Here is a 25,639-nt window from a genome sequence, read left to right as displayed (position 1 = left end):
AGTTGGAGCATGTTGTTGCAACAGTTGGACTTTGGATCATGACAATGAAACTCAACTGCAGCCTCGATGCAGAACGTGCGCCGCCATGAGCTCCCCGATCTTCACAACTGATACAACTACACAAGACTGTGCCTTTGATGAGAACTTGTTTTAAAAAAAGGATGCTTATATCTTTAATGATTTCAAAACTATTTTTTTAATTTATTTTCGTGAAGCTTTCAAGTAAAAGTAGTCTTACCCTGCTAAAACAGTGATAGACACAATTCGGTACATTCAACAATAAGCACAAAGGTTGTCTTGACGGTAAAACTGAAAAACAGTTCTCAAAGATGCAGATTGTTAATCAGCAACAATAAAGTGTTAAACATTTGAAAACCATGTATTTTTTTATAATCACATATGTTCCTTAAATCCTAAGGCCCTGTTGTTAAAAAAAGAAAGAAAGGAAAAAGATTTTCTGTTGCATTTGCCTGTCCTTTTCTCACCCAATCTGCATTTTTAGGTGAAAAATAATCCTGACTGAGATCTTTAAAAATGTTTTTTTTAAAGTAGAGATTTTTAAAAGCTTATTTTAGCATGTAAAAGTGGGAACTGGATGTCTCACAACTATTCAAAATGGTGACTTCGCCCATGCTCAGGTTTGCTCTTTGTGCCACAATCCACAGCAACTGCGGAGCCATTTAATAATGATTTTCCCCAGATCTCTTTGTGCTATTTCAATAAAACTGAAGGCTGAAGAAAAGCAACAGCTAGCACTTTCAAAGAAAACACAAGTGTCAGCTGTTTAGAGAGAATTTTTAGCCTAGCACCACTTTATCTATACACTCCAAAAACACACACCCTGTTTATAGCTTCAAAATAACTGATCTTAAAACATGTATGAACACCATTAAAATAAAAACTAGATAAAACAGCAATAAATCCACCAAAATAATCAAATTACTTAATCATTTACACTTAGCAGACCTCTAGGTGTTGTTTGTTATGATTTCTTTAAATTGGGTAATTTAGTTCCAGACTGTTTTTCTAAGTTGTATGTCTTTCCACAACTGTTAATAAAGTGAAAAAAAACAACCTTAGCCACACTTAGATAGGACCATTTCCTTTTATGTTATGTTTTTTTTTTTTTATGTGAAGTAATTGCCACCTGCTGGTGCAGAAAAGGGTTTACAGCGTTTTTGATTGAAATTCCAAGTCTTGATGCAGAACCTTTTCAAACATTCGAGAGAAAAAAATAATACATTTCAAAAATATCTGGAGTAGTGTACCTAGTGTGCCTCCAGTTTACTTGTATTCAGAAGTTGAGATTTAAGAGTTCCCTGGCGGAAATACAAGAACAATGCTGAAATTCAAAATTCCAATGTTGTTGAGTGGCGAAGGGTGCAACATTGAATACGGCTGCAGCACATTTACAAAATAGTGAAAGCAGCAATGTAAACACTATTTTTAAAGCTTCTTATGGCTTATATCTCATTAAATCAAATACCAAACATTATTGAATGTAATCTATCAGTGAACAGGTTCCCATTCTGTTTGAACCCATTAGAAGGAGAGAAACACACCATTATTGCCTTGCTAATTCTAGTTAGAACCATAACGCATAGCCGATCCCACTTGTTTCCCAACAAACAACTATTGGTGTTTACTCTGTATTCTGAAATCCAATTCTCTGAGTTTCTATTTAGAAATCTCCCTAAAGTCCAAATTCTGACTTGGAATCCAGAGGCCTCTGATAAGCATATTACTTATGTAAAATGTATTGAAAGTAGCTGGTCCAAACTATTTGGATCTTCTTAAACCCGTGGAACCCATAGTATTATGCAACGTCTATTTTAGAACACGTTTCTATAGTGTTTGATGAGAAACATGAGAAACTTAGTGTGTGTTGTGACTAGTAGCACCACAATAATTGACATGCCACTGGTTTTCTCCCCTGCAACCAGAAAGGCCTTCAATTGGGTGTAACTGCATTTGTTGAGTTGTGAAGAGGATGCTCATGCTGTTGTTATGTTCTGTTCAGAGGCTCCAGAACAGTTCCTAGAATTCAAGCAGGCTTGTTTATCAGTATGTTAATAATGGAATATTATTATTATAAGATTGTTATTAATCTTTCTGCATGGAGTGTGCATGTTCCCCCCAGCCGTGTGTGCGGGTTCTCATGTAATCTGGCTTCCTCCCATAGTCCAAAAACATGACTGTAAAATTAAATGCCCTTAGGTGTGAATGTGTGCGTCCGCCCCATCCCCCACCCTCGCTCAACGACCACTGTGGTACCAGCTCCCCCTCCTTATCCTGTGGACAAGCGGATGTAGAAAATGCAGGGATGGGCGGATGTAAGTGCACTGCAAAAAGGGAACTAAAAGTAAGTAATATTTTCTTGAAATTAGTATATTTTCCTTGATTTGAGCAGGTAAATAAGACTATTTGCCAATGGGATAAGATTTTTGCACTTAAAATAAGAACAATTCATCTCCATCATCTTATTTCAAGAGCGGGTTATCTAATTATCATATTTTAGAGGTAAAAATACTAGTTCCATTGGCAAATAGTCTTGTTTAGCTGCTCAAATCAAGGAAAATACACTAATTTCAAGAAAATTTTACCTACTTTTAGTTCCCTTTTTGTAGTGTGATGACATGGTTAATGTTTTCTCTCAAGGTAGCTGTAAAAAATATCACACTGGGTGTCAAAAATACCAAATCTGAGGAATATCAAACGGACTGCTTCTTTTAATTACGATGGTGTAAGTAATTATGATTCATAAATTAGTGCTTTTTAAGACAAACATCATCTTACAAACAGACATGCGCTCATTCTTTGCTTGTCAGCGATAATATTTGATCTGTAAAGTAGTTTAGGCTTAGTTGTGATTGACAACTACATGGACCAATCAGCTACCTGCGTTCTGGTGTTAGGCCCCGCCCCCTGATAGCCCCGCCCCGCCTGGTTTTGATCAGGGTGGCAGGAGGAGCAGCAGCCGCTTTTTAAACTCAGCCTGTCCCGCTGCTGCTGCTGCTGCTGCTGCTAGCCAAGCGACACATCCGCTGCCGGTCTGTGGAGATGCGCCCGGTTAAACTTTCTTAGATAAAACCGGCCCTCTCAGCGCCTTCAGGGCCGAGCATACCGGCATGGTTTGTAAAGGATGGAAACGGACGAAGTGTCGATTAGAGAGCAGCTTTTCCACAACCGCGTCCGGGAGGCGATAGTAAGTAAAGCTGGGGCTAAAAGTGAAGCAAGCCACGGGGTCTGTTGTCACGCACAACACGGCATGCTGCGTTTTTTGCGTGCAAAAAGTCACTTTTTTTTGTTTACCTCTGTAAACTACTTTTGTTTAAGTGATTTTTTTTTTTTTTTTTTTTTTAATCTTTGCTTGTCCGTTCTAAATTATTACAAATCAAATGCAGCCACGGTAGTGTTGAATGTCTATTTTAGCACCGCTTTCTGTATAATTCAGTGTAACTGTGCTGCCTGACTCGGCTTTGTTGTTGAGAACCACGCGTCACGCTGAACTTCAGACTTTGCAGCCTGAGCTGCTCCGTTACAGCGAGGCAGGGAACTTTAACCCTGAATAAAACACACGGCAGCCTCCTTCCTGACAGCTAAGATGTTCTTGATTCACCACCGGTTCATTCCTGAGGAGGATGTTGAACTTTTTGTTTAGGTTTGCCCATTTCAGACAGGCAGAGAGCTTTGCAGCCCACAGCAGGATGACCAAAACCCACGCAGTTGCAGTCCAGAAAAAGTTTAAATGGAAGCAAATCGTGTTTTTTTTTTTTTTTGTATGCATGGACTGATTAATTACATGTGTGACAACTGGGTGCTTATCCTGAGAAATGTGCATAATTCAAAGCTGGGGGGAAAACCCCACTGAAGCATCCAGTGTTGCTAATTTTAAATAGTCTCATTCTGTTTACATCACTGCTGAGATATTAGTTGATCAGACTGATTCAGAGTGATGCATAGAGATACATTGATCAGAGATTTGTTTCTCCTAAGCATTCTGTGGTTTTAGCATTTTCTGTTTATGAACAGCATTGAAAATATTCCTGCTGTTGTCCGTCATTCATTATTAATATCAGACAGAGGCAAATGTTTCAGTGTGTAAGGCATTAATGCTAATTTACAATGTAAACAAAATGATTTAGGGTGTACGTTTTAGCATCTTAAATTACCAATCAGCATGATTGGGTAAAGTTTTTTTTGGGTAAAGTTTTCTTAGCGTCCAAATCTAGCATGCCCTGTAAGAGACCGAGGTTGACGGTTCAAAAAGGTAAAACAGAGCAGCGTCAAGCAAAAAGTTCAGCGATCAAAAGACTGTTGTTGGTATTTAACTTACATTCATGAATCAAAACATCGGGCGTTTTAACTTCACGCCAACCGGTCAAGCTCAGAACCGTCCGATTCCACTTATCAGACAATGTCATTTTTTTTTTTTTTTGGGGGGTGGTGTTGAACTAAAGCTGCACAGCACATACATCAAATCGCAATCGTCATCACAAAATTAAAAAAGCGTGCACTAAAACTAATTCTTAGTATAAAAAAAAGAAAACTGTTTCATGTCTTGATTTATAAACTAGGCTAATTTTGTACCCCATTCCAAGAAAAAGTCAGAATTGTTAGGTTGGACCTAATGGAGAAGTTGAAAGCCAGATTGGCGAGTATCTGCTCATCATAATAAATACACCAAAGGCAGGATAAGTTCAGACAAGCGTGAGGTGTTGTTTTTTTTTTGTTTTTTTTTAAATCCTTCGCTAAAAACATGAACCTCAAACTCTCTTGGGTTTTTTCGGGCTTTGCCGTGAACGGCCCGAGGTATTTGCATTCTAAAGGGGATTTGGGACATTTGCGCATAAAATGCAAAGATTGCTGTAAAGTGACGTGTGACGAGGCAGCCCATGTCTGTAGTGTGTGTGCTCCGTTGTTAGGCGCCTCTCTGTTTGCTGCTTCGGCTTCACGCTGGGCTTTTGTCCTTGTTTGTCAGTGACCCTTTCCCCTCAGGACCTAATGCTATTAGCTGCTGGCGAGCCTTAAGTGTCTAGCTCACCACCTCCTGACCGCTCTCTCCCTCTCATGACGGTCAGCTCCCCCAGCACCTAACGGCATTAAGCCCGGTCTATGAGAGACAAGCTAACGTTGAGATACTCGCAATAGCAAAGCTAGGTTTTATTGGTTTGGATGTTAGCCAAGATTTGCACTTTCCTGGCGAAGTAGAAATCACTCAGATAAAGTCAAATAAAGATTCGACCATTCTCAATAGTGGAGAGCAGTTGAAGTGTTTCTTATTTTCTTTAGCTTCTTCAGCAATGTAATATCTCAGTAAAAGTATTTGTCAATACATTTTATGTTTTTGATGGTTTCGGATTTTAGTCAGATTTTCTTTGCATCTTTTTTTTTCTCTGAAAGTAACACTAAGCATCTTTAAAAAGTGTAATAGTCCAAACAAACAAACAGCAAGCCTGACATATTCAGTCCACTTTAAAAATCAACAACGTTATAGTTCTACTGCATCATTAGTAGCTGCTGAAATGTTCATTTAAATGATTTTGACCTTTTTGACATATGCCTGTGACCGTCACAGCTTTGATGATTACATCCTGTTGAAATGTAACATTACCGCCCAATAAGCTGCCCATAATGAAAGCTGCATACCAGTGTTCAGGTTAAGATTTCGTTTTAAATCCTTGGGAAACTTTTGTTGCTGCCAAATATGTGTCTTCGCTGTGTCGTTGTAAATCATTCGGGCCAACAACAGCTGGCAAATTTATGCATAACTGACATGGCGGAAAAAAAAACATCTTGTATAAAAGGGTGTTAATCCTAGGGTGGTTTTAGCTGGATTAAGGATAAAATGGTGGTGACTTAGAGCCCAGACTTGTGGTGCACCGGTATTGATGACGATGAAAGGAGATGTGGTAGAGTGGAATCTGACAGTCTGAAGTCTGTTGCTAAAAAAGTTTGTTTACAAGGTGGATAAGAGGAGAAGAGATATGGAGACTGTGGAGTTTATGGCTTACCAAATGTAGCTGAATTCCTGTTCAGAACCGGTTCCGTGTTTTCCAACTCCATGGCTCCGTTTGGCAGCTCGCTTAACAATTCTCTAATCGATTTCAGGCAGCACCAGAGCCGGGCAGCACGACTCGCGTCACGTTTTTTTTTTTTTTTATGCGAGTTACACGCACAGGACATTCCGTAAGCAAGTACGACGTGACCGGGCGTAAGTCTAGAAGAGCAAAACAAAAAAAAATGGCGCCCCATCGGGTAAAGCGATCGAAAGTCCGGTCAACAAGGAAAAAATCAGTGGATCATTAGCTATACCTAAAACTAATACGTTCGTGGTGATTTAATGAATAACAAAATAAAAGCATAAATTGTCGTCTCGATCACTGTGTATGGGGGCGGCCATTATTGGCCCGACATCACATCCTGTGACGTAATGTCGCGGTAAGGCGCTGCGCTCTACAACAACAATTATTTTGAATTTCCAGACCATTGAAATTCGCAAGAGCTATTGTTGAAGCAACAATGCCCACGTGCATGGCCGTTGGATGTTCCAATACATCGGGTAAAAGTGGAAAAAACATTAGTTTTCCTTTCCAATTTATAATCCACCACGGGCTCTTTTGTTGGATTACCAACTTGCCATCGTGCTTCTGGCCAGAGAGAAAAAACGTCGTCTGTAGCCAACATTTCAAAGAAGAATGTCTTCAAGGTGATGTGAGAGTGAGACTTTTCCGTAGGTTTTTCTTTTTTATAATGTAGAATTTGCCGGGACATTTGTTTCCTGACCAGAGCGGCGGAGTGATATGACGCACTTTGATATAATGCTCACTATTGCGAATCCCACTTATTTCATGCAACTTTAGTCTTCTTTTTTCTAAAGTCGCTTGTAAATTTCATGAGTTGCTGGTTGCAGTTTTTTGGGCTTGTTTCTGAAAGTGAAGTCGATTGTTTGGGCTCCATACTAAGTGAGGCTGAAATATCCCTCCGCCTCATAACGCGCTGCAGCTCATCCTGACAGGGGCAGAGTAAACTCAGAAGGAGCCGATCTGACCGTATTTTCTGCAGTTTACGATGCAATAACTGATGATAACGGCTGAAAGTAGATTAGCCGGTGCAGATCATTATTTTGAGAGATTGGTTCTAAAGATGAGTTTTATACTCATCTTATAACATTGCATAACCCAACCCATAAACCGTACTTTAATGCTTATTTGTTGTCTTTTTATGTCTTTAAAATGTGAAATTCATTTTAATTTAAATTTAAATGCTTAATACCATGTCTATTTTTAAGAGGTTAAAAAAATTCGCCCAAATTGGAATCGATAAGAGAATCGATAAGGGAATCGAATCATTTCACAGAATCGGTAAGGGAATCGAATCGTTTCACAGAATCGATAAGGGAATCGGAATCGTGAAAGTCTTATCAATTCCCAACCCTACTGAATTCTAATAAAAGCAGAACCAAAATCTTTAGCATCTGATATTGGCAATTAGCACAATTTGCATTGCCTATTAAATATATCTGTGTGTATTCCTTTGAGAATCCAGATGGGAATAATTTAGATTTCTAAAAAGGAAAAAAAATGTCCAACTATCACCCTATTCCTAACAGACAGAGGTTGAAACAGAGAATAAAACAGAGTAGCATTGCTTTGACACGTTCAGCTTTCCTATCGTCTACTTAAGTCAGGAGGAGGTGAAACAAACATCACCCGCCAAAGTACAGCAACCACCTTCCCACGGAGTAAAAACCATTTCCTCATGAATAGCTCCCTACCGCGTTGGAGCTTCGCCCCAACCTCTTATTTTAAACACTTCCCTGATACCTAAAATGCAATATCCAACTTTCTTACCACATCAGCAATTTCCCCATCAAACTGTGTTGTTGTCAGAGTAACATCATAGCGTTTAGCTATGATGCATTTGCTGATCGGAAAGATTAGATTTTTAGTTTCTGGCTAGCAGTCCACCTGTTGGGGCTAGTCGGGCGGAAATTTGTCCTGCTGTCATCGTCAGCCAATATCTCTTTGCACTGCTACTAAAAATGTCAAATTTCACCAGCAGGTGACAACTTTTATAACAATGTGTGACGAAGCATTTTTTAAAACGCGGTTTAGTTAAGATGCATGCTCAGGGCTTCCAGACAGCTCCATCAGTGGTATGCTAGTCTCATTTGACAGTTTTTCTGAGGTTTGACAATTTCCAAGTTTGATCCTAACTTATCCTTGTTTTTCCATTAACAAATAGTTTTATTAGTTTCAAAAGCATGCGAGGTAGATCCTGTACCTGTATTCATCATGAAGGGGTCGTGGTCTGTCGGAGACCACTGGTGCGGTTAGTTACACAGCCTGGAGTGATTTGTCCAGGCTGTGTAAAACCATTGCATGAAACCGTACTTCATGAAGCAACCTGTTGTAGAGAGATAATACGAGTACAGTAGTCAGGAAATGTGAAAGGCAAAGTAGCTAAAAGAATAATATGATCGCACTGCTGCTGCTTTTCTCACATCAGTTTAAAGGCAAAGTTCATCTCCACAGATATGAGCAACTTCAGACCAGTGCTTTTAAATCCTAAATGTTTTAATCTCTTACATGTTTCAGTTTTTTGAAAAGACCAGAAATGGTTAAATAAACTGAAAGTTTGTTCTAAATGGGAAAAGGTGTGCAGTAAATCCTAAATATTTAACATTCTCTAAACGGTTTAGTTCTCGAATCATTTCAGTTTTATCTTATCTGTGAGCCATGACGTGTTTAAGTGCCAGATGAGTTGTAGTTGGTGAGATTCCATTAAAATATTCCAATATTTTTCGAAGTCTTCTCGTGCATCAGAACAAAATGTGAAAGTTCATCTGTAAAGTTCAAATTTGTCGTGTACTCCCCGCCCCCTCTCCTAACAGCGGCTTGTGTCTCTACGCCATAGAAAGACGCGTGTTCTTACCAACATGGGCTAAAAGGGTGTTATTCTAGCTCACATCTTATTTCTAACCCAATACCCATCCTTTGTTCCCTGCTTTTCCTTTTGTTGGATTAGCCTCTTGCCAAATTAGACTGCATTGTTCAACAATTTGCAGGCCGAGCAGATTAGTTGCTGTATTGCGTGCTTTGTTGTTGGCATGCAGTTTGTACAGTGCCAAATATTTTCACCCCCCTTGGCTTTTTTTTTTTTACATTCCAACCTGCCATTTAAATGCTTAAAAAGAAATTAAAAAACTGAAAATTACCATGTGCATGTGTATCTACCCCCCTTGCTATGAAGGTCTGGTTTCATCAGTTGCCTTCAAAAGTCCCAGGTTTAGTGAAATTTAAGGGTAACATAATCTGTCAGTATAGAAACACCTTTTCTGAAATGCCCCAGAGGCTGCAGCACCAGTAAGTAAGACGCATCGTACCATGAAGACCAAGGAGCTCTCCAAACAAGTCAGGGAGAGTTGTTGAGAAGTACAAGTCAGGGTGGGGTTATGAAAAATATTCAACTCTTTAATGTTCACCTGGAGAATCATCAAATCCATCATCTTCAAATGAAAAGCACATGGTACCACAACAAATCTGCCAAGAGACGGCCACCCACCAAAACCCACAGACCGGGGGGGGGGGGGGGGGGGGGGGGGGCATTACTGGTAATTAGAGAGGCAGCACAGAGACCAGAGCTCACTCTGAAGGAGCTATGGAGCTCCACAGCAGAGAGTGAACTACCTGTCAATACCACCACAATAAGTCATAGTCTCCATAGAGTTGGGTTAGGGAATGGTGGCCAGGATACACTGCAAAAGGGGAACTAAAAGTAAGTAAAACTTTCTTGAAATTAGTCTATTTTTCATTGATTGGAACAAGTAAATAAAACTATTTGCCAATGGGATTAGTAGTTCTAGCCCTAAAATAAGATAATTAGATATTCTGTACTTGAAAAATCATGATGGAGATGAATTGTCCCTACTTTAAGTGCAAAAATCTTATTCCATTGGCAAATAATCTTATTTTCCTGCTCAAATCAAGAAAAAATGCACTTATTTCAAGAAAAATGTACTTACCTTTAGTTACCTTTTTGCAGTGTAAAGCCATTACTTGGTGTTAAAAATAAGAAGTGATATTTCAAATTCACTAAAACATGTGTAGGTAACTCCATTAACCTATGGAAAAGGGGCCCTAGTCAGATGAGACTCAAAATCAGCTTTTCGGCCACCAAAGAAAATAGTATGGGCTCCAATCACCCCAAGAACACCATCCCCACAGTGAACTATAGGGGCGGCAGCATCCTACTGTGGTGATATTTTTCAGCAGCAGGGACTGGGAAAAGAGAATCTGTGGTTAGACTTGAAGATCACTGTTAACAAGCTAAAACCATTCAACATAAAGGAGCCAGAGCAGTTTAGCCCTGAGGAATGGGCAAAAATCCCAGTGGCACCAATTAAATACATTTGGGTCTCTTTGTGTGGCCAAGACAACTTACAGAAGTTTCTATAGGAGCATCAGAATGAAGAAGAAACTAGATTTTAGTGAGTTTGATCGTGGTGTAAGTATTGGCGCCTGTCTGGTGAGAGTATTTCAGAAACTCCTGATCTGCTTGGTTTGCCTTAGGTGTCACCACAACCAAGTTTTAGGATTAGAGGATGGTCTGAAACTGAGAAAACATCCGGTGAGTGACGGTGGTGCGGACGGCTAAGCCTTGTTTATGTCAGTGAAGAATGAGCCGACTGGTTTGAAATGATAGATAACAGTGGTGCGAATAACCTCTTGTTACAAGCAAGGTACATTGAATACGATCTCTCAACGTGCATTAAAGCTCGAAGCAGATGGACTACAGCCGCAGAAGATCACAACGGGTGGCCCTACGATCAGCTAAGAATCTCAATCTCTGCTCCAACATTCAGGTCGTGGGGTCAGAATTTTAGGAAAATAATGAAACGTTTCAGGCTGCTGGTGTAATGGCCTGGGATCTTGGTCTGTCTACTTCCAGCAGAATAAAACAGTGTCCTAAACAGTTTACTGCACTCCAATGACCTCCACATTCACCAAATCTAAGTCCAATAGATTTGGTGAATGTGTTGGAATGTGACATTCCCAGCTGATAAAACCTTTAACCATTGCGTGAAGCATTCACGTTGATGGGATCACAATTTAGGGAGGAATCTTTCCGACTCCTCGTTGGCTTTTTCACAGCAGATTAAGGCCGTTCTTGAAGGCAAAAACTGGTCCATCCCCAAGATAGCAATGTGCACCATGTAAGATTACTGGTTAGTGTATATCCTGAGTGTAAGGTTAGGGCAGCCATCTTGGCTTTATTTGTCACATTTATTCTGCAGCAGCTTATCTAACCCAGGGGAGTGTGTGTTTGTTGCTGCTGTTACCAGAGGGACCAACATGCAGAGCCTGCTCTGCAAGTTTTGCTCCTAAATGGAACCTGGTTGAAACATTACATCCTTTTTTTTTTTTATTTGTTCGGCGTGTTTCTACATAGATTCGACTGATGGTTCCCAATGCTGGGGGTCAAAAATAGGAAAATGTGTCAGATGCAAACAATGCGAGTTGATGGATTTGCTAATAATTCTTGTGTGGTCAGTTGATAGTTGTGGATCAACAACCTCTTTTATGATTATTCTGTCACTATAAAAGGTTTGGGAGTCCTTAGTAAGATTGAGATTAAAAAGTACTGGGTTGCTTTGTTTTCTTATAACTTGTATAACATTGAAACATTGCGCGCACATCTGAATAGTTGGGCAGACCCTGGTGTTTAAAACATGCTTAGAGCCTAGCCAGACGACAGATTAGTGGTTTAACCTATATTTGAATGAATGTGGCATTAGTTGATGACCTTTAGCGTCTGCAGAGCGGGGTGGGGCGCAGTGATCCTCACTGGTTTTAAACTGTCTATCCCCAACTCCCCCACCCCCTCCAGTCCATCTAAACAAAGGGGAACTATCACTTTTGAGCATTGGGACCTCCGTTCCCTTTGAGTGAAGCAGGCGGTCTTTGGACTCCATCTGTCTTAATATCTTAGACAACACTGTTCATGTTTTGTTTTTTGTTTTTTTAGCTTTTGAGACCATGCCTCTTGTTTTCATTTTCCCTGTCTGGTGCTTTACGTCTGCCTTTAGGGGCCTGAGCCAAACTAAATATTAGTGTTGCGCCGATGCCATTTTTTGGCCCCGATACCTGGCTGTGCAGTATTGGCCGATATCGATACCATCTGTTTGAAATTGATGTGTGTGTGTGTGTATATATATATATATATGAAGAACTGTATACTACTTATGGTAGTAGAACTTTTTATTGCCTACCTGGAATGGGTGACAATAGTTGAATAAACTTTTGGCTCTCGAAGGCCAAAATAGTTAACAGTCATGAAATTATAACATGTATAATAGTAGTGCAACAGTAAGACAGTAAAATTACATTAATAATTGAATAATCTCTTTTAAACCCTGAGTTTTGGCTCTCAAATGCCAAAATAGTGCAACTTTCATGAACTTATATAACATGTACAATACTAGTCAAGAGAGAGAAGGCTGCGTTCAAGTGACATACAAACATCAAAATGGTATCGGTGCCCTATTTGTTGGTACTCGTCGATACCGATACCACCACTTTAGTGCTGGATCGGGGCCCCGTCCGATACTGGTATCGGTATCGGTGCAACACTACTAAATATGTTTAAAAAAACAGGTTACATGTGTTAAACAGCGGCAGTTTTGACTAAGGATCCACTGATATGAAAATTTGCGGCGATATCAAAATCAGATATTAATATTGCGGTTATGTCCAATAACAATATTTACCAATATGTGTATACATGTATGACCAACCCACTCCAGTTTTTGAAATAAAAGGCAACTAGATGAAAATAAACAAAGGTTCTTTGTGTCGGCCCAGTTTTACTTATCGCACCGATACTGATATGTGAAAAAAAATTGTCAACAGCGGCCGATACCGATGTTAATGCCGCTGTGTCGTGCATCCCTAGTTCTGACAGATTATTGGGGGGGGTTATGTTTTCTCAACTTTGTAAATGTGTGCAGAAATGACAAAACTCCTTTTTGTCCCTCCCGCGCAGATCTGTGTCCTCCTGTTTACGTGCCTGTACATGGTGTGCTACCTGGTCCTCACACACTTCAAAAAGGCTGCGGAGTTTGTCACGGGTGAGTTTGTTGCGGTTCCTCGGTGTGAATGAGGACATCAGGAGGTGCTCTGTTAGAGAGCGCTCACTCAGCAGCTCACTGGGAACAGCCTTAAGGGACGCTGCCGATGCTGACGAGCCAGCTGATTACATTAAAGTTTTGGAATGTCTCTCCACTGTTGGCAGCACGTTTTTTAAGGCTCGCATAAACCCTACCGAGAAGTTTCCTGTGTTTTGCTTTTATTTTATTTTATTTTGTATTTTAGGTTTTCCTCATTCGTTTTCTTTCGAACTGCATGCACATGCACACACTGAGAATAGGTGTGCTCCTGTGACGAAGGCTCCTTTTTTTTATTACGTCAGACTCTCAGACTTTGATTTGAAAAGCCTGGAGATAAAGCGGAGACGTTGCTTAATGTGCACCGAGCGCGTTAAAAAGCAGGGGAGCGGTGAAAAAACGCTACGAGATAAACGGCAGAGTTGGAACTTAGACTCTGACGGGCACATATGTTGTTACTGTGAGGCTGACAACAGGAATATTGTTGGGTGTGTGTGTGTGTTTTGGTCAGGATATTGACATTTGTGTTCAGACGCGTCGTGTGACCGGGCCGATTAAACCGGGCTGCATCCAATAAAATGTGAGTCTATTGGAAGCAGATGTGGGGATTTCATCGTCCCGCTGCGGCCTCGTAGACGCTCATGTGTTTGTGCACGCTTGTCGCGCACGCCCTTGCAGTTCAGCCTCCCCCCCTGCTGCAGAGCACGGTTGTGCCCCGCAGCTACACGACAGTTGCGTTTGTGACATCCAGAACTGGTTCTTGCTCCTTAGGCTTTTCTTTGGAACGTAGCAGCAGGGACAGCGCCGCCACAAAGGACCTATTATTATTGAATACCTGACTAAGAACAGTACTTATTAGTACATCCCTTTCAGGTGCTTAGAGCAGTGAAAAGCTGTTAATTCTCTTTTTTTCATTGCTTGCTTTTTTTTTTGCAGCATTGGCCAAAAGTTTATAGCTGACAGAATGTTTTTCCCAAACTTCACCGCGTCAGTGTTTATAAGATCTTTTCGCCCGTTTTAAGTAATTTACTTATGCGAGGCTTTATGTGAGATACTGGCTGGCTACCTTTATTAGATACACTCGGCTGGTATCATGTTGCTACCAGGACTGCCTTTTAATTTTGGTCAGTATTGGCGCGGTGGGCACAGATTCTTCGGGTGCACATTGAAGCGCAGGGTATTCATGGCTATGTCCAAAACATCTTTCTGAGATGATCTGAGCTTTGTGGCGTGGCGCGTTATCCTGCTGGAGGTAGCCTTCAGAAGATGGGTATGCTGTGAACCGATTCATAGGACCGTACAGAACCGGTTGCCTGGCACCGGGTTTAGCCTTCTCCTGCTGGAGCTCGTCTGCTTCGATGAGAGGGGGAAATCCTTGGTAAGACAAGAGCCGACCTGATTGGCTTAAGATTGGGGGAGCTTTCTGGCCGCAGGTCTGGAACTTCGGGGTTTTAATTTCTGGCTTTTTGGACCAATCCTGAATTGTTTGGTGAAGTTTCGAGTCCTCTGGTTAATCATGGCGGTCTTTTTAGGTAAGACTGTCGGTGAGCCCCTTGGAGAGAAAGGCTGGTTCGCAGTCAGAATTACTCTGTACTCGTGGTATCATTCATCTACCGCATCCTTTTTTATCCAGATGGCTCAAACGGTCTATATAGGCAGCTTGATCTGCTCTCTGCAGTCTAATTATGAGTCTGCGCCTCACCGTGCGAGCAGACAGCAGCACTCAAGCCTGCCTGCTGCCATTCCAGAGCAAACTCTGCACTGGCGGCGACCTAATCCCTTAGGTTAGTCCCTTTAGGTGAGATGCAGCACGCCGGATCTTATTCTCAGCAGCTTAACGTCTCTCCTCAAAGTTCTACACGGTTCTGTTGTCGGTTTATTTGAGTCCATTCTACGTGGCAGAAATCTTCTGGTATTGGAAGCCTTTAGGGCGCCAAATGATGACAGGACATGCCGTTTTGGAGGCTACCAAAAGAGAAATGATTTCCGGCACCGCTCCCTTTCTATATCTGCTTTCCTGTCCTCAGAAAATGACATTTGAGCTACGATAAAGGAGATAAAACAGTCATTTTGTGGAAGTCCAGCATTTCACAGCATCATTCCTAACAGCAGCCAAGACTCGACGCTGCAAACTGCCGCCATAAAAAGCAGAGCAGTAGGATTCTTAAAAGATGCGACCCCTGTCAGTTTGAAACCTTTTGGCCGTGACGGTCGTACTCATATTCTCTTCTATACTTTGGTTTTGACGGGAGTCTCGGTCCAGAGAGAACAAAATGTTCTGAGCAGGCCTGACCCCTGCTCACGCCCCTCTCTCCGCTCACGGAGAGGTTTGCTTTCTTCAGCGTTTTGTATGCAGCGCACTCACACCCTGCTCCAGGCATTTCTGTTTTACCCATTATATAAAAAAAAAGAAAGAAAAAAAACACATTTACATGTGTTTTATCCAAACTTCTAGTTTATATGGTCGGATTAGACAAAAAAAATGTTTTGCAAAAAGAAATGTTGATTTGTTTTTTTTCTCCTGTTCTTTCAGACGACATCGAAGATGCCACCGTCAACAAAATTGCGTAAGTCCAGACCTGTGATGATTAACCGGTCGACCGTTTAGGCAGATTACGCAGATACTAGTCAATGGCACATGATTAGTGACCAGAGGTCTTGCTTTTGATTTATTGCCCTGTTATGTAGTCGCCTGTGTGCTGTTGGCAGAGAATATCTCACTTCATTGTCACGCTGTACTTTGCACCTTCATGCTGGAGCCGTCTTTGTGCGTCCGGCTTTGGCTTTGCAGAGACTGATGTGCTCGGCTGGGGCCAAACACAAACGCACATGACTTGTCTTATTGTTCCTCCTCCCAGGCTCTGGTTGTGCACGTTCACGCTGTCTGTCGCCGCGTGCGCTGTGCTGCTTCTGCCCATCTCCATCCTGTCAAACGAGGTGCTGCTCACCTTCCCGCACAGCTACTACATGCAGTGGCTCAACGGATCCCTCATCCACGGTACACCTCACTGGTTTTTATCCGTCCGTGCCGCTGAGAGTAACGGCTTCCGTTAAGAGCGGTCCGGCGTCGCCGTGCGTTGCAGCGCGGGTGATAACGTCCAGATCGATACGGCGCTGGCCTGTGTCCAAACCGATAATTGGGATGGACAGAACGGCTTTGACCTTACAGGGTGCACAGCTGAGCCGTTGCGTAGAGGCAAAGTGTGCTGTGCATTTCTTGCTGTTGTTTCTTTGCTGGAATTATGTTTTGAATGATCCACATTGCTTTTTTTACTGGACGTGATAATATGAGCATCCTTGGCATGCTGCAGTGTTTGACAGTACAGTGCCACACGGTGGTTGTTGGTGGGTACTACTACAGGGTTTTATCAGAATCTTTATCTAAAATGAAGGCTAACACACACACACACACACACACACACACACACACACACACGATGTTTAACAATCATCTATTTCTCTTGGCAGGGTTATGGAACGTAGTGTTTTTGTTCTCCAACCTGTCCCTCGTCTTCCTCATGCCTTTTGCATATTTCTTCACTGAGTCAGAGGGATTTGCTGGATCCAAAAAGGTATTAGGTCTTTTTTTTTTCTTTGTTTCCTTGTTTCCTCCCTTTCTCCTCTCCTTTCTTATGGCCTACCTCCCTTCCCTGTGTCCTTTCCTTTGTCGTAACTCCCTTCCTTGTATCCTGTCTTGTGTCCTACCTCTCTTCCTTATCTCCTTTCTTGTGTCCTACGTCCCCTCTCTCCTTTCTTGTGTCCTACGTCCCCTCTCTCCTTTCTTGTGTCCTACGTCCCCTCTCTCCTTTCTTGTGTCCTACTTCCCCTCTCTCCTTTCTTGTGTCCTACTTCCTTCCTTGTCTCCTTTCTTGTGCCCTACCTCCCTTCCATGTCTCATTTCTTGTGTCCTAGGCTAGCTCCTCTCTCCTTTCTTGTGTCCTACCTCCTCTCTCTCCTTTCTTGTGTCCTACCTCCTCTCTCTCCTTTCTTGTACCCTACCTTCCTTCCTTGTCTCCTTTCTTGTGCCCTACCTTCCTTCCTTGTCTCCTTTCTTGTGCCCTACCTTCCTTCCTTGTCTCCTTTCCTGTGTCCTACCTCCCTTCCTTGTCCCTTTCTGGTGCCCTACCTCCTCTCTTTCCTTTCCTGTTCCCTATCTCCCTTCCTTGTCTCCTTTCTTGTGCCCTACTTTACTTCCTTGTCTCTTTTCTTGTGCTCTACCTCCCTTCCTTGTCTCCTTTCTGGTGTCCTACCTCCTCTCTCTCCTTTCCTGTGCCCAACCTTCTTTCTTTCAGGCTCTTTCATTTTTTTTGTTGTGCCCTTCCACCTACCCTAAGTCCTCTCTTCTTTAGTGATGTCTTCCTTCCCTCCTTTCTTAGTCTTCCTTCCTTCACCTTGGTCTTTCTTTCCTTGCTCTCTGAGAACACTGGAAAGCTGAATCTGACAGACTATGTAATTGTTACATGTCAAATGCTTAAGGGATCTATTATTTTGTTTACTTCACCTGATTAACAAACAGCTTTTGTCTCTGTGAAGGGAGTAATGGCGCGGGTTTACGAAGCTGTTGTCCTGCTGATCCTGTTGGCGCTCCTTGTGCTGGGCATTGTGTGGGTGGCATCAGCCCTCCTCCATGACAACATCGCCAGAAAGAGCCTCTACGGTGAGTCACTCTCATCATACCCTGGTACTCTTTGTGGACAGCACTGGCAGCGTTGCTAGTTATTATTCTCCTTTTTTACCCTGCAGACCTGTGGGAGTATTACCTGCCATACCTGTACTCGGGGATCTCTCTGTTCGGAGTGCTGCTGCTTTTGCGTTAGTATAAATGGATCACAAATGTGCGACTTGTAAAGACCGAGTTTTGATCACCCTTGTGGATTAAGTTTGTGTCCTTGCTTTTCAGTGTGCACCCCGTTTGGGTTGTCTCGAATGTTCAGTGTTACCGGCAGCCTGCTGGTCAAACCTCGGGTAAGTCTACATAACTAGGCTCTGTCTAGGTTCCTAATGGTTGTGTCTTCACAAAAGAGAACAAAAATGTGTACAGAAAGCAGGTTTTGCAGTATGCATCATTTTTGAAGTCCTACTTGTTTGCTCTCAGTTTTCGCAGGAAGAGAAGTAGATGGGATGCTCAGCTAAAAACAATCTTTTTGACTGTATTTGTTTAGATTTCTGAGTTCTTTAGCTGCTGCTCTGTGAAGTTGTTATACAAATGTATAACACAAGTACAAAAAAAAAAATCAAAAAAATTTAAATGTGACAGAACACCAATTAGAAGTAGTATTTTTAACTCAGAAATGTTGTATCAGAGCTACACAATCACAACAAAGAGGCTGGCTGTATCCAAGCATGTTGCTGGAAAGTTGAGTGGAAGGAAAAAGTGTGGGAGAAAAGCCGCACAAAGAGCTTGGATAACTTCACCCATGAGATGTTTGTGAAGCAAAGCTCATTCAAGGCTTTGGGTGAGATTAACAGCCTGTGGTTTAGGAGCCACACACAGAGACATATTCAGGATTTGAGCTACAACTGTCACATTCCTTGTTTTAAGCCACTCCTGACACAGCGATGATAGCAGAAGCATCTCACCTGGGTTAATGAGGAAAAGGACTGGACCACTGAGTGGTCAAAAGTCCTCTTTTCAGATTAAAATTAAGTTGTTCACGTCATTTGGAGATGAAGGTCCCAGAGTCTAGGGTAAGAGAGAATCTGAGTTGCTTGAGGTACAGAGTGAAGTTTCCGCAGTAGGTTGTAATGTGTGGATGCTTGGTATGCTGCGGGTAACCTTAAATTCCCGTGGAGAGTCCATCTAGTATTGTCTAGCCAGGATTGTTTAACACTGATTGTCCTCCCTGACTGATGCTGCTGTGTTTCAGCTCCTGGAGGACGTGGAAGACACGCTGAGCTGCACCGCGTTCGAAGAGGATTCGCTCCGCAGGAAGCTGAATTGTAAGCGTCCTGAAGGTGATCGCGCTTCTTCCTCGATTTTCTTATGCGTCGCCTTTTTATAACACGTACTTCCTGCCTCTTGCACGTGTGATTCGAGGTGGCAGTCCATCCTGCTGGGTGAAGCTGAACATGGAGGCCATGAGAAAGGAGTACCAAACAGTTCAGAGCAGACGTGTCGCCCTGGGTAAGACTGAGGAAGCGTCTCTTTGCGGGGTTTTTTTTTTTTTTTTTTTTTTTTTCCCCGAAGCGTCGACACGGCACGGTCTTTACGGTTTCTTCTTTCCTCCCTTTTTTTTTTTGTTTCCTCCAAAGAGATGCGGAGGAAAGCGTCGGCGTGGCAGCGCAACCTGGGCTACCCTTTGGCGATGCTAATGCTCCTCGCACTGACGGTACGCGCAGAATGACGATGCTACCAGTCGCACATCCCACTTCGGCTGCTCGTTTGGTGATGCCTTGTTTTGCTGCTCGTGCCTGCAGGTGATGTGCGTGCTGATGGTCTGCTTCAACGTGTTGGAGCTGCTGCTGGACGACACGGCCATGCCCCGCGGGATGGAGGTGAAGGCGCCGCTAACCGTTCTGGTTTTCTCTGTGGGGGGGTGGAAACTTCAGCGGCTTACACCGAGTACGTTTGTGTTGTAGGACCCTCACCTGGGACTAGCCTCCTTCTCCATGTTCGGCTCACTGGGTGCTGCTGTTCAAGTAGTCCTCATCCTGTATCCTTTCGACTGAAACCTGAAGCTTTAGGACATCGACCATGGCATGATGTCGCTGGCATATCAACATGTAGAATAAAAACAGGCCGATGATTGACTGATCGTGTCTGTTTCTGCCACTGAAACAGATTTTTTTTAATACTTGTGTGCACTGTTCACTCTTTTAACGAGCAAATAGCGATGTAACCAATCTGCAGTGTTGGGCACGTTACTTTGAAAAAGTAATTAGTTATAGTTACTAGTTACTTCTCCCAAAAAGTAACTGAGTTACTGCACTATAAAAGTAACTAGCTACCAGTAAAAGTAACTATTGCGTTACTTTTTCGTTTCGCCCGAACTGTTTATTTTTTTACAAAAACCGAACAGGGAATAGAACAAAGAACACACATAAAGCCAAGGCATACCTTATTAAAATACATTTATTAAGCACAAAATACATACATATGCAAATCAAATAATGATTTAAAAAAACCTGAAGAATATTCTAAATCAAATGCGTTTCTATACGTCTATATGTGTTTATAGCTGGGTTTTTTATGTACTTTAAGAAATGGTTTATGTATTTTTATTTCCCTAACCACGACTGGGAAACAGTTTTGCTATAAAAATAAATAAATAAACAATGTATTTTTTATGTATTTCTGTTGTTTAATTTTTAGAATATGCAATATTGACGCAAATACAAAGATATACAAAAAGAAACCCCCGCCTCGAAAAACTACAAAAGAATAAAAAAGCAAGAAAAACGAAATATGAAGACGTAATGTTACTATACATCAGCCAATAATTGCTAAGAGGTTGTCTCATCCTCCCTTCTTTCATGACAACATGCGCACGAGTCCTATCATGTAGTGAAAAAAAAAAAAAAGTTAATTGTGCGACTTGAGTAACGTGCAGTAACGAGGTGTCGGCAATGATAACGGCGTTATAGTGACAGTCAAAGTAATTAGTTTACTCGTTACTGAAAAACGTAACGCCGTTAGTAACGCCGTTTATTTCAACGCCGTTGTTCCCATCACTGCCGATCGGGCGGTTCGCGCCTCTGCCTTACTCGTCCTGTCACCGTTGTCCTTAATGCAAAAACTACAGCTACCTAATGGTGTCCTCAGTGGTGGGCTTTTACAGCTCCCCTCTCTTCTGTGGCCTCCTGCCTCGTGCAAAAGACACTAACCTCACACAGGTGAGCTGCTCCATGTGTCGGAGTTACACTAAGAGACCGGAGAGATTTCCTGCTTACCGGCTGTTTAACGGAGAACGTGTGCTTCTTTCAGATCATCGCAAACTGTGTTTCGCTGCTGATTCTGAGCTCTGCACTGCCCGTTTTTTCACGCACACTAGGTAAGAACGTGTGTGTGTGTGTATATATATATATATATATATATATATATATATATATATATATATATATATATATATATATATATATATATATATATATATATATATATATATATATATATATATATATATATATATATATATATATATATATATATATATATATATAAGATAGATATTCACTTGGTGATAGCAGCAGAAGTCACTTCTTTCAGGATTATTGCACATTAGATTATTGTACATTAGTTATTACAGTTATAGTGCAGCATTGTATAATCTGGTAGCAGCAGGAATGAATGATCTGCGGTAGCGCTCCTTTTTACAGAAAGGGTGTCTAAGTCTGGCACTAAAGGAGCTGCTCAGCTCCTCTACAGTCTGGCGCAGGGGGTGGAAGGTGTTGTCCATTTTATATATATATATATATATATATATATATATATATATATATATATATATATATATATATATATATATATATATATATATATATATATATATATATATATATATATATATATATATATATATATATATATAATATGCTTGAATGTCGTGGCCTTCCAACATTTTGGCCGAGCTCCCCTTTTGAAAGTAACAACATTTCTGTGCCCTTTAAATTTCATTTTAGAAAAAAACAAATCTGCCATCAGCTTCAGAGCTATGTCGCGTCTCCTCTCCTGTTCCCATGGAAAAGTTGATTTGTTTCCTGTGTAACGCAGGACCGAGTCCGTTTGGCCACGTTGGAAGACCATAACATTAGTTCCAACTTGATTCAAACACATAAATATTTCAACACAAATTTCAGAAGTTCAAGATCATTCATTTAACTTGCAGTTTTAATAGTGACCACAAGAGGGCACGTGTATTTCAGGGATCCTACCACTCCTTTGGTTTACTTTTATGTCAGCGCAGTATTTTATTCTACCTCTGCTCCCTTCCCGCAGGGATCACCCGCTTCGACTTGCTGGGAGACTTCGGGCGGTACAACTGGCTGGGGAACTTCTACGTTGTGTTCCTGTACAACATGCTGTTCGCTGGTCTCACCTCTGCCTCCCTCACAAAGACGGTCACCTGGGCGGTGCAGAGAGAGCTCATCCGTGCCTTTGGTTAGTCTTCGTCTGCTGTACATTCTAATGTTACGCCGCTTTTTTAAACTGTTTTCACATTTTGTCACATAAAAAAATGTCATTTAATCAGATTTTCTCTTTAGATCTGGACTTTAGTTGCGATATTCTGAGGCTTTGATCCAAACTCCACTACTGTAGCTCTGGCTTTATTCTAGGGTCATCATTTCCCCTGAGTTTAGCTCCATCATTAAACGCTATGAAGCTTCACTCTCCCTACAAGCCCACAGCATGATGCTGCCGCCGCCATCTTTTTCAATTCAATTTCAATTGAATTTTATTTATACAGCGCCAATTGATGAAACATGTCATCTCAAGGCACTTTCCAAAGTCAAGTTCAATCAGATTATTGATGCGTTTGCTGTGTCGCCTACAAACTAGTACGGTAAAAGATTAGTTCTTCTAATATGACAAAATGTGGATAAACTGTATGTGTGCACAGAGAGTGGGGGGGGGGGGTGGGTAGTCCTGTACTTCACTCTAGGTGCTGCACTTTAATAGCTGCACCATAAGCTCCCCACCTTTGGCCCCATTTCCCGACGGGCTGTGCGCTCTTCCTCAGATAGAAAGAATACAATTCTTTCAGGAAATTGTAAAGGGACAAGAGGAGAGTCGGGTCCGTTGGGGACCTTCAGGCACACCGCCCTAGACCCCTTGCATTATACACACACACACACACCCTCGAGATCTCCACCCAACACAAACAGGCACGCAGAGCACGCACACACACACATGCACGCAGTCCCCTTCCTCACGGTGAAGATAGCATCTCTGCAGCACAGCAGTTCTGCTGCAGTTTTCCATTGCCTCCCAAATCACTTCTGTTCTAAGCTCATCAGCTATTATTCTTGTTCTGCTTTGCTAATTTAGCGTGGTTTCTTTTCTTTCCTCGCAGGACTCGACAGGTTGCCTTTAACCGTGTCGCGGTCCACCATCCCGTTGAAGCTCCTCCTGGCCAGCGGGCTGTCTAAGATCCAGTGACCTCGCTTCTCACTCCTCGCCACTGGTTGTTCTAACCTTCTTTTTTAAAAAGGCCAAGTCACTTTGAACGTGCACCAGCGATTCAGGCCTCCTCCCGGCTGTCAGAAAAGCCCGGGGACCTCCCCTCCCCGCCTTTAAAAGCGACGGGCGAAGACGAGCCCGCCTGCTGTGCGCCCATGTTGGCGTGCTTCGTGAACAATGCGTCCGGATCCGAAACTGCGCCGCTATGAGCCAAGTCATCGTGGGCAAGAAAAAAAAAAAGAAATGGAGCCATAATGGGAGTCCTGCCTTTCTGAACAATAAAAAGTCACCGGTATTATTGTGAAACTTCACGTTAAAGCTGTGTCGTTAATCCCTCTTCCTCCGGGCAGCGCTTCCTTGGTACTCAAGCGGATTCCTTGCATGTTGCACAACTGTCATAAGATCGTGAATCTTCGGCCTTCGGGCGTTTTGTGGGTCCGGTTCTCGACGTCTCTTTGAGATGCAGAGACTTTGCTGTACGTCCGTCTAGAGGTTATGCAGGGAATTGTTCTAGTGAATGCCGCTTTTTTTTCCCTCGGCATATAGTAGCATTTCATGAGAGGATTTTTAAATGGCAGTAAGCCTACTTGTGATGAGAACTGTACTTTTTTTTTTTTTTTTTTTTTTAGGAGGAAACAATGTCTTAACCTTTTTAATGTAAACTGTCCTTGTGAGGAACTGCTGCCTTGACCAATCAAACTGTGAATCATTACCATCCTGTGTGGGATTGTGCAATATTTCCTGCATATAAGCACACTTTGGAACTCTACCAAAAAGTCCTGTTAGAACCTGCTTTACCAAATTCTTGTTTATCTTATACTTTTTTTTTTATGTTTGAATTTTTTAGAAACATTTCTTAATAATAAAAAAAAAACACAATTTGACCCTCAGGGCTTTCAGTGTTTTCCAAACCGGGGTTTTGCCTTGCTGGTGCAAAACCCCATAATCTCAGCATGATGTCACCATCGGCTGCGTCGTCGCTGCTTTTGCTCCTGCATCAGCAGCTTGTTTGCCGTCGGTTTCGACCAGCAGGGGTCGGTGCATCTCAGACAGGCTTCGTTATAGAAGACTGTCGACTTCTACCTGCTCCGTTAACGATTAATCTGAACTTTACGCACACGAGCCACGAATTTTACCCACCGGTGTCGTTCGTTCTGGCTCTCAGAAACAGGAAGTGTGCATTGTTTTCTATTTACGGGTCTTGTGGGTTTCATTTCGTCATGTTTTGTGACTGTAAATATTTAAAGTGATGCTGCAAGTTGAGGAAAAAAAAAAAGTCTGTTTACTTTATAAACTTCTCTGGTGTTTCACATTTTCTGAACTTTGTTCTTTTTTTTTTAAGTGTCGTGTTTTTTACAGTGTTATGAGCTTACCGCAATAAAAACAATGTATGACTTTTTAACTTTTTTTTTTCGTGTGTCCCTTTGGGAACACACGGAGACGCCTTTTTATTGTAAGCCGTGTCTTTGATGCTGTTACATTTTGTGAAGTGTATCGACGCTGTGAGCCTGTGCCGTGGGGGTGTGTGCCCTCCACCCTTTCGCTGCACCTCTTTAATCAGCAGCAGAAGAAAGCCATATTTTGGCCCGTCTGTCAGCGATGTCCACCCACGCCGCCGCCGTGGCCCAGGCTTTCCCAGCTCTGATGCAAGCGCCAGATAAAAACCCTGCAAATCAGGAGAGTCACAGTGGCTCACATTAACTCCTCGTCCTCCTCCTTTCCTCTTTTCCTCTTCCTCGCCTTTTGTTCATTTCCTGCCCTGCTTCTTTTTTTTTTTTTCCTTCTTCTCCTTGAAGCCTGTTCAAGCAAACCTCAGGTCTGATTAATTTCTCCCTCTTTTTTTAGGTTGCGTTTGTTTTTCTTTGGTTGGACGTTTTAATTAAGCTTATTTGGATTAGCGTTTTTTGTTTTGCGCTCCGCTTCCTTTTCGTTTGAAGGAAATGTACTGAAATGTAACATCAGCGCCACATCTGGAGGCCGGCGGCCCTGTGTTGCAGCGACACGTAGGTCGGATCAAAGGTGTGAGCTTCGTCAGAGTCTAGAAGGAAAGGAGACGGACCGACGTCTTCGACTAAAGATGTAGATTCTGGGACTAAAGTTAATTTATTTCAGTAATTTAACCGAGAAACTTGTTTTACTTCGGTTTCATTGTTGCACCTCGTTCTTGGCTAACAGGAACCTGATTTTCTGGAAGCTTTATTTTAACAAAACATAAAATCTAGTTTTATCAAGATGAAGCTAAATAGAAAACATAAAATCTAGTTTTATCAAGATGAAGCTAAATAGAAAACATAAAATCTAGTTTTATCAAGATGAAGCTAAATAGAAAACATAAAATCTAGTTTTGTCAAGAT

At 42.0% G+C, this 25,639-nt stretch overlaps 1 protein-coding gene across 2 annotated transcripts; it reads left to right on the top strand.

Moving 5' to 3' along the window:
- Positions 1-2,968: 2,968 nt before the first annotated feature.
- On the top strand, positions 2,969-24,595 carry LOC118556423 (limb region 1 homolog-like protein). Of its 2 annotated transcripts, none has more exons than XM_036137732.1 (17): positions 2,969-3,205; positions 13,048-13,132; positions 15,702-15,735; positions 16,027-16,166; positions 16,637-16,740; positions 17,702-17,825; positions 17,912-17,980; positions 18,069-18,133; positions 19,036-19,123; positions 19,206-19,292; positions 19,421-19,497; positions 19,586-19,663; positions 19,748-19,821; positions 20,911-21,001; positions 21,093-21,159; positions 22,104-22,265; positions 23,179-24,595. In XM_036137732.1, the coding sequence occupies exons 1-17, from the start codon at positions 3,143-3,145 to the stop codon at positions 23,262-23,264; spliced, it is 1,494 nt and encodes a 497-aa protein (XP_035993625.1). In that variant the 5' UTR covers positions 2,969-3,142; the 3' UTR covers positions 23,265-24,595. The 2 variants fall into 2 exon arrangements, with proteins under 2 accessions (XP_035993625.1, XP_035993626.1); XM_036137733.1 differs by having other exon boundaries at positions 2,970-3,205; positions 19,036-19,108.
- The last annotated feature ends 1,044 nt before the right edge of the window (positions 24,596-25,639 follow it).

The sequence above is a fragment of the Fundulus heteroclitus genome, chromosome 1 (assembly GCF_011125445.2).
Source record: "Fundulus heteroclitus isolate FHET01 chromosome 1, MU-UCD_Fhet_4.1, whole genome shotgun sequence".
Taxonomy (NCBI): Eukaryota; Metazoa; Chordata; class Actinopteri; order Cyprinodontiformes; family Fundulidae; genus Fundulus; species Fundulus heteroclitus.
The sequence above is the reverse complement of the archived record's forward strand: the minus strand, read 5'-3'. Positions and strand labels throughout refer to the sequence as shown.

Coding starts and splice junctions, on each gene's coding strand:
- LOC118556423 (XM_036137732.1), top strand. CDS start 3,143: ATGGAAACGGACGAAGTGTCGATTAGAGAGCAGCTTTTCCACAACCGC. Junction 15,736..16,026: donor GCCACCGTCAACAAAATTGC/GTAAGTCCAGAC, acceptor TCCTCCTCCCAG/GCTCTGGTTGTGCACGTTCA. Junction 21,002..21,092: donor AAGACACTAACCTCACACAG/GTGAGCTGCTCC, acceptor TGCTTCTTTCAG/ATCATCGCAAACTGTGTTTC.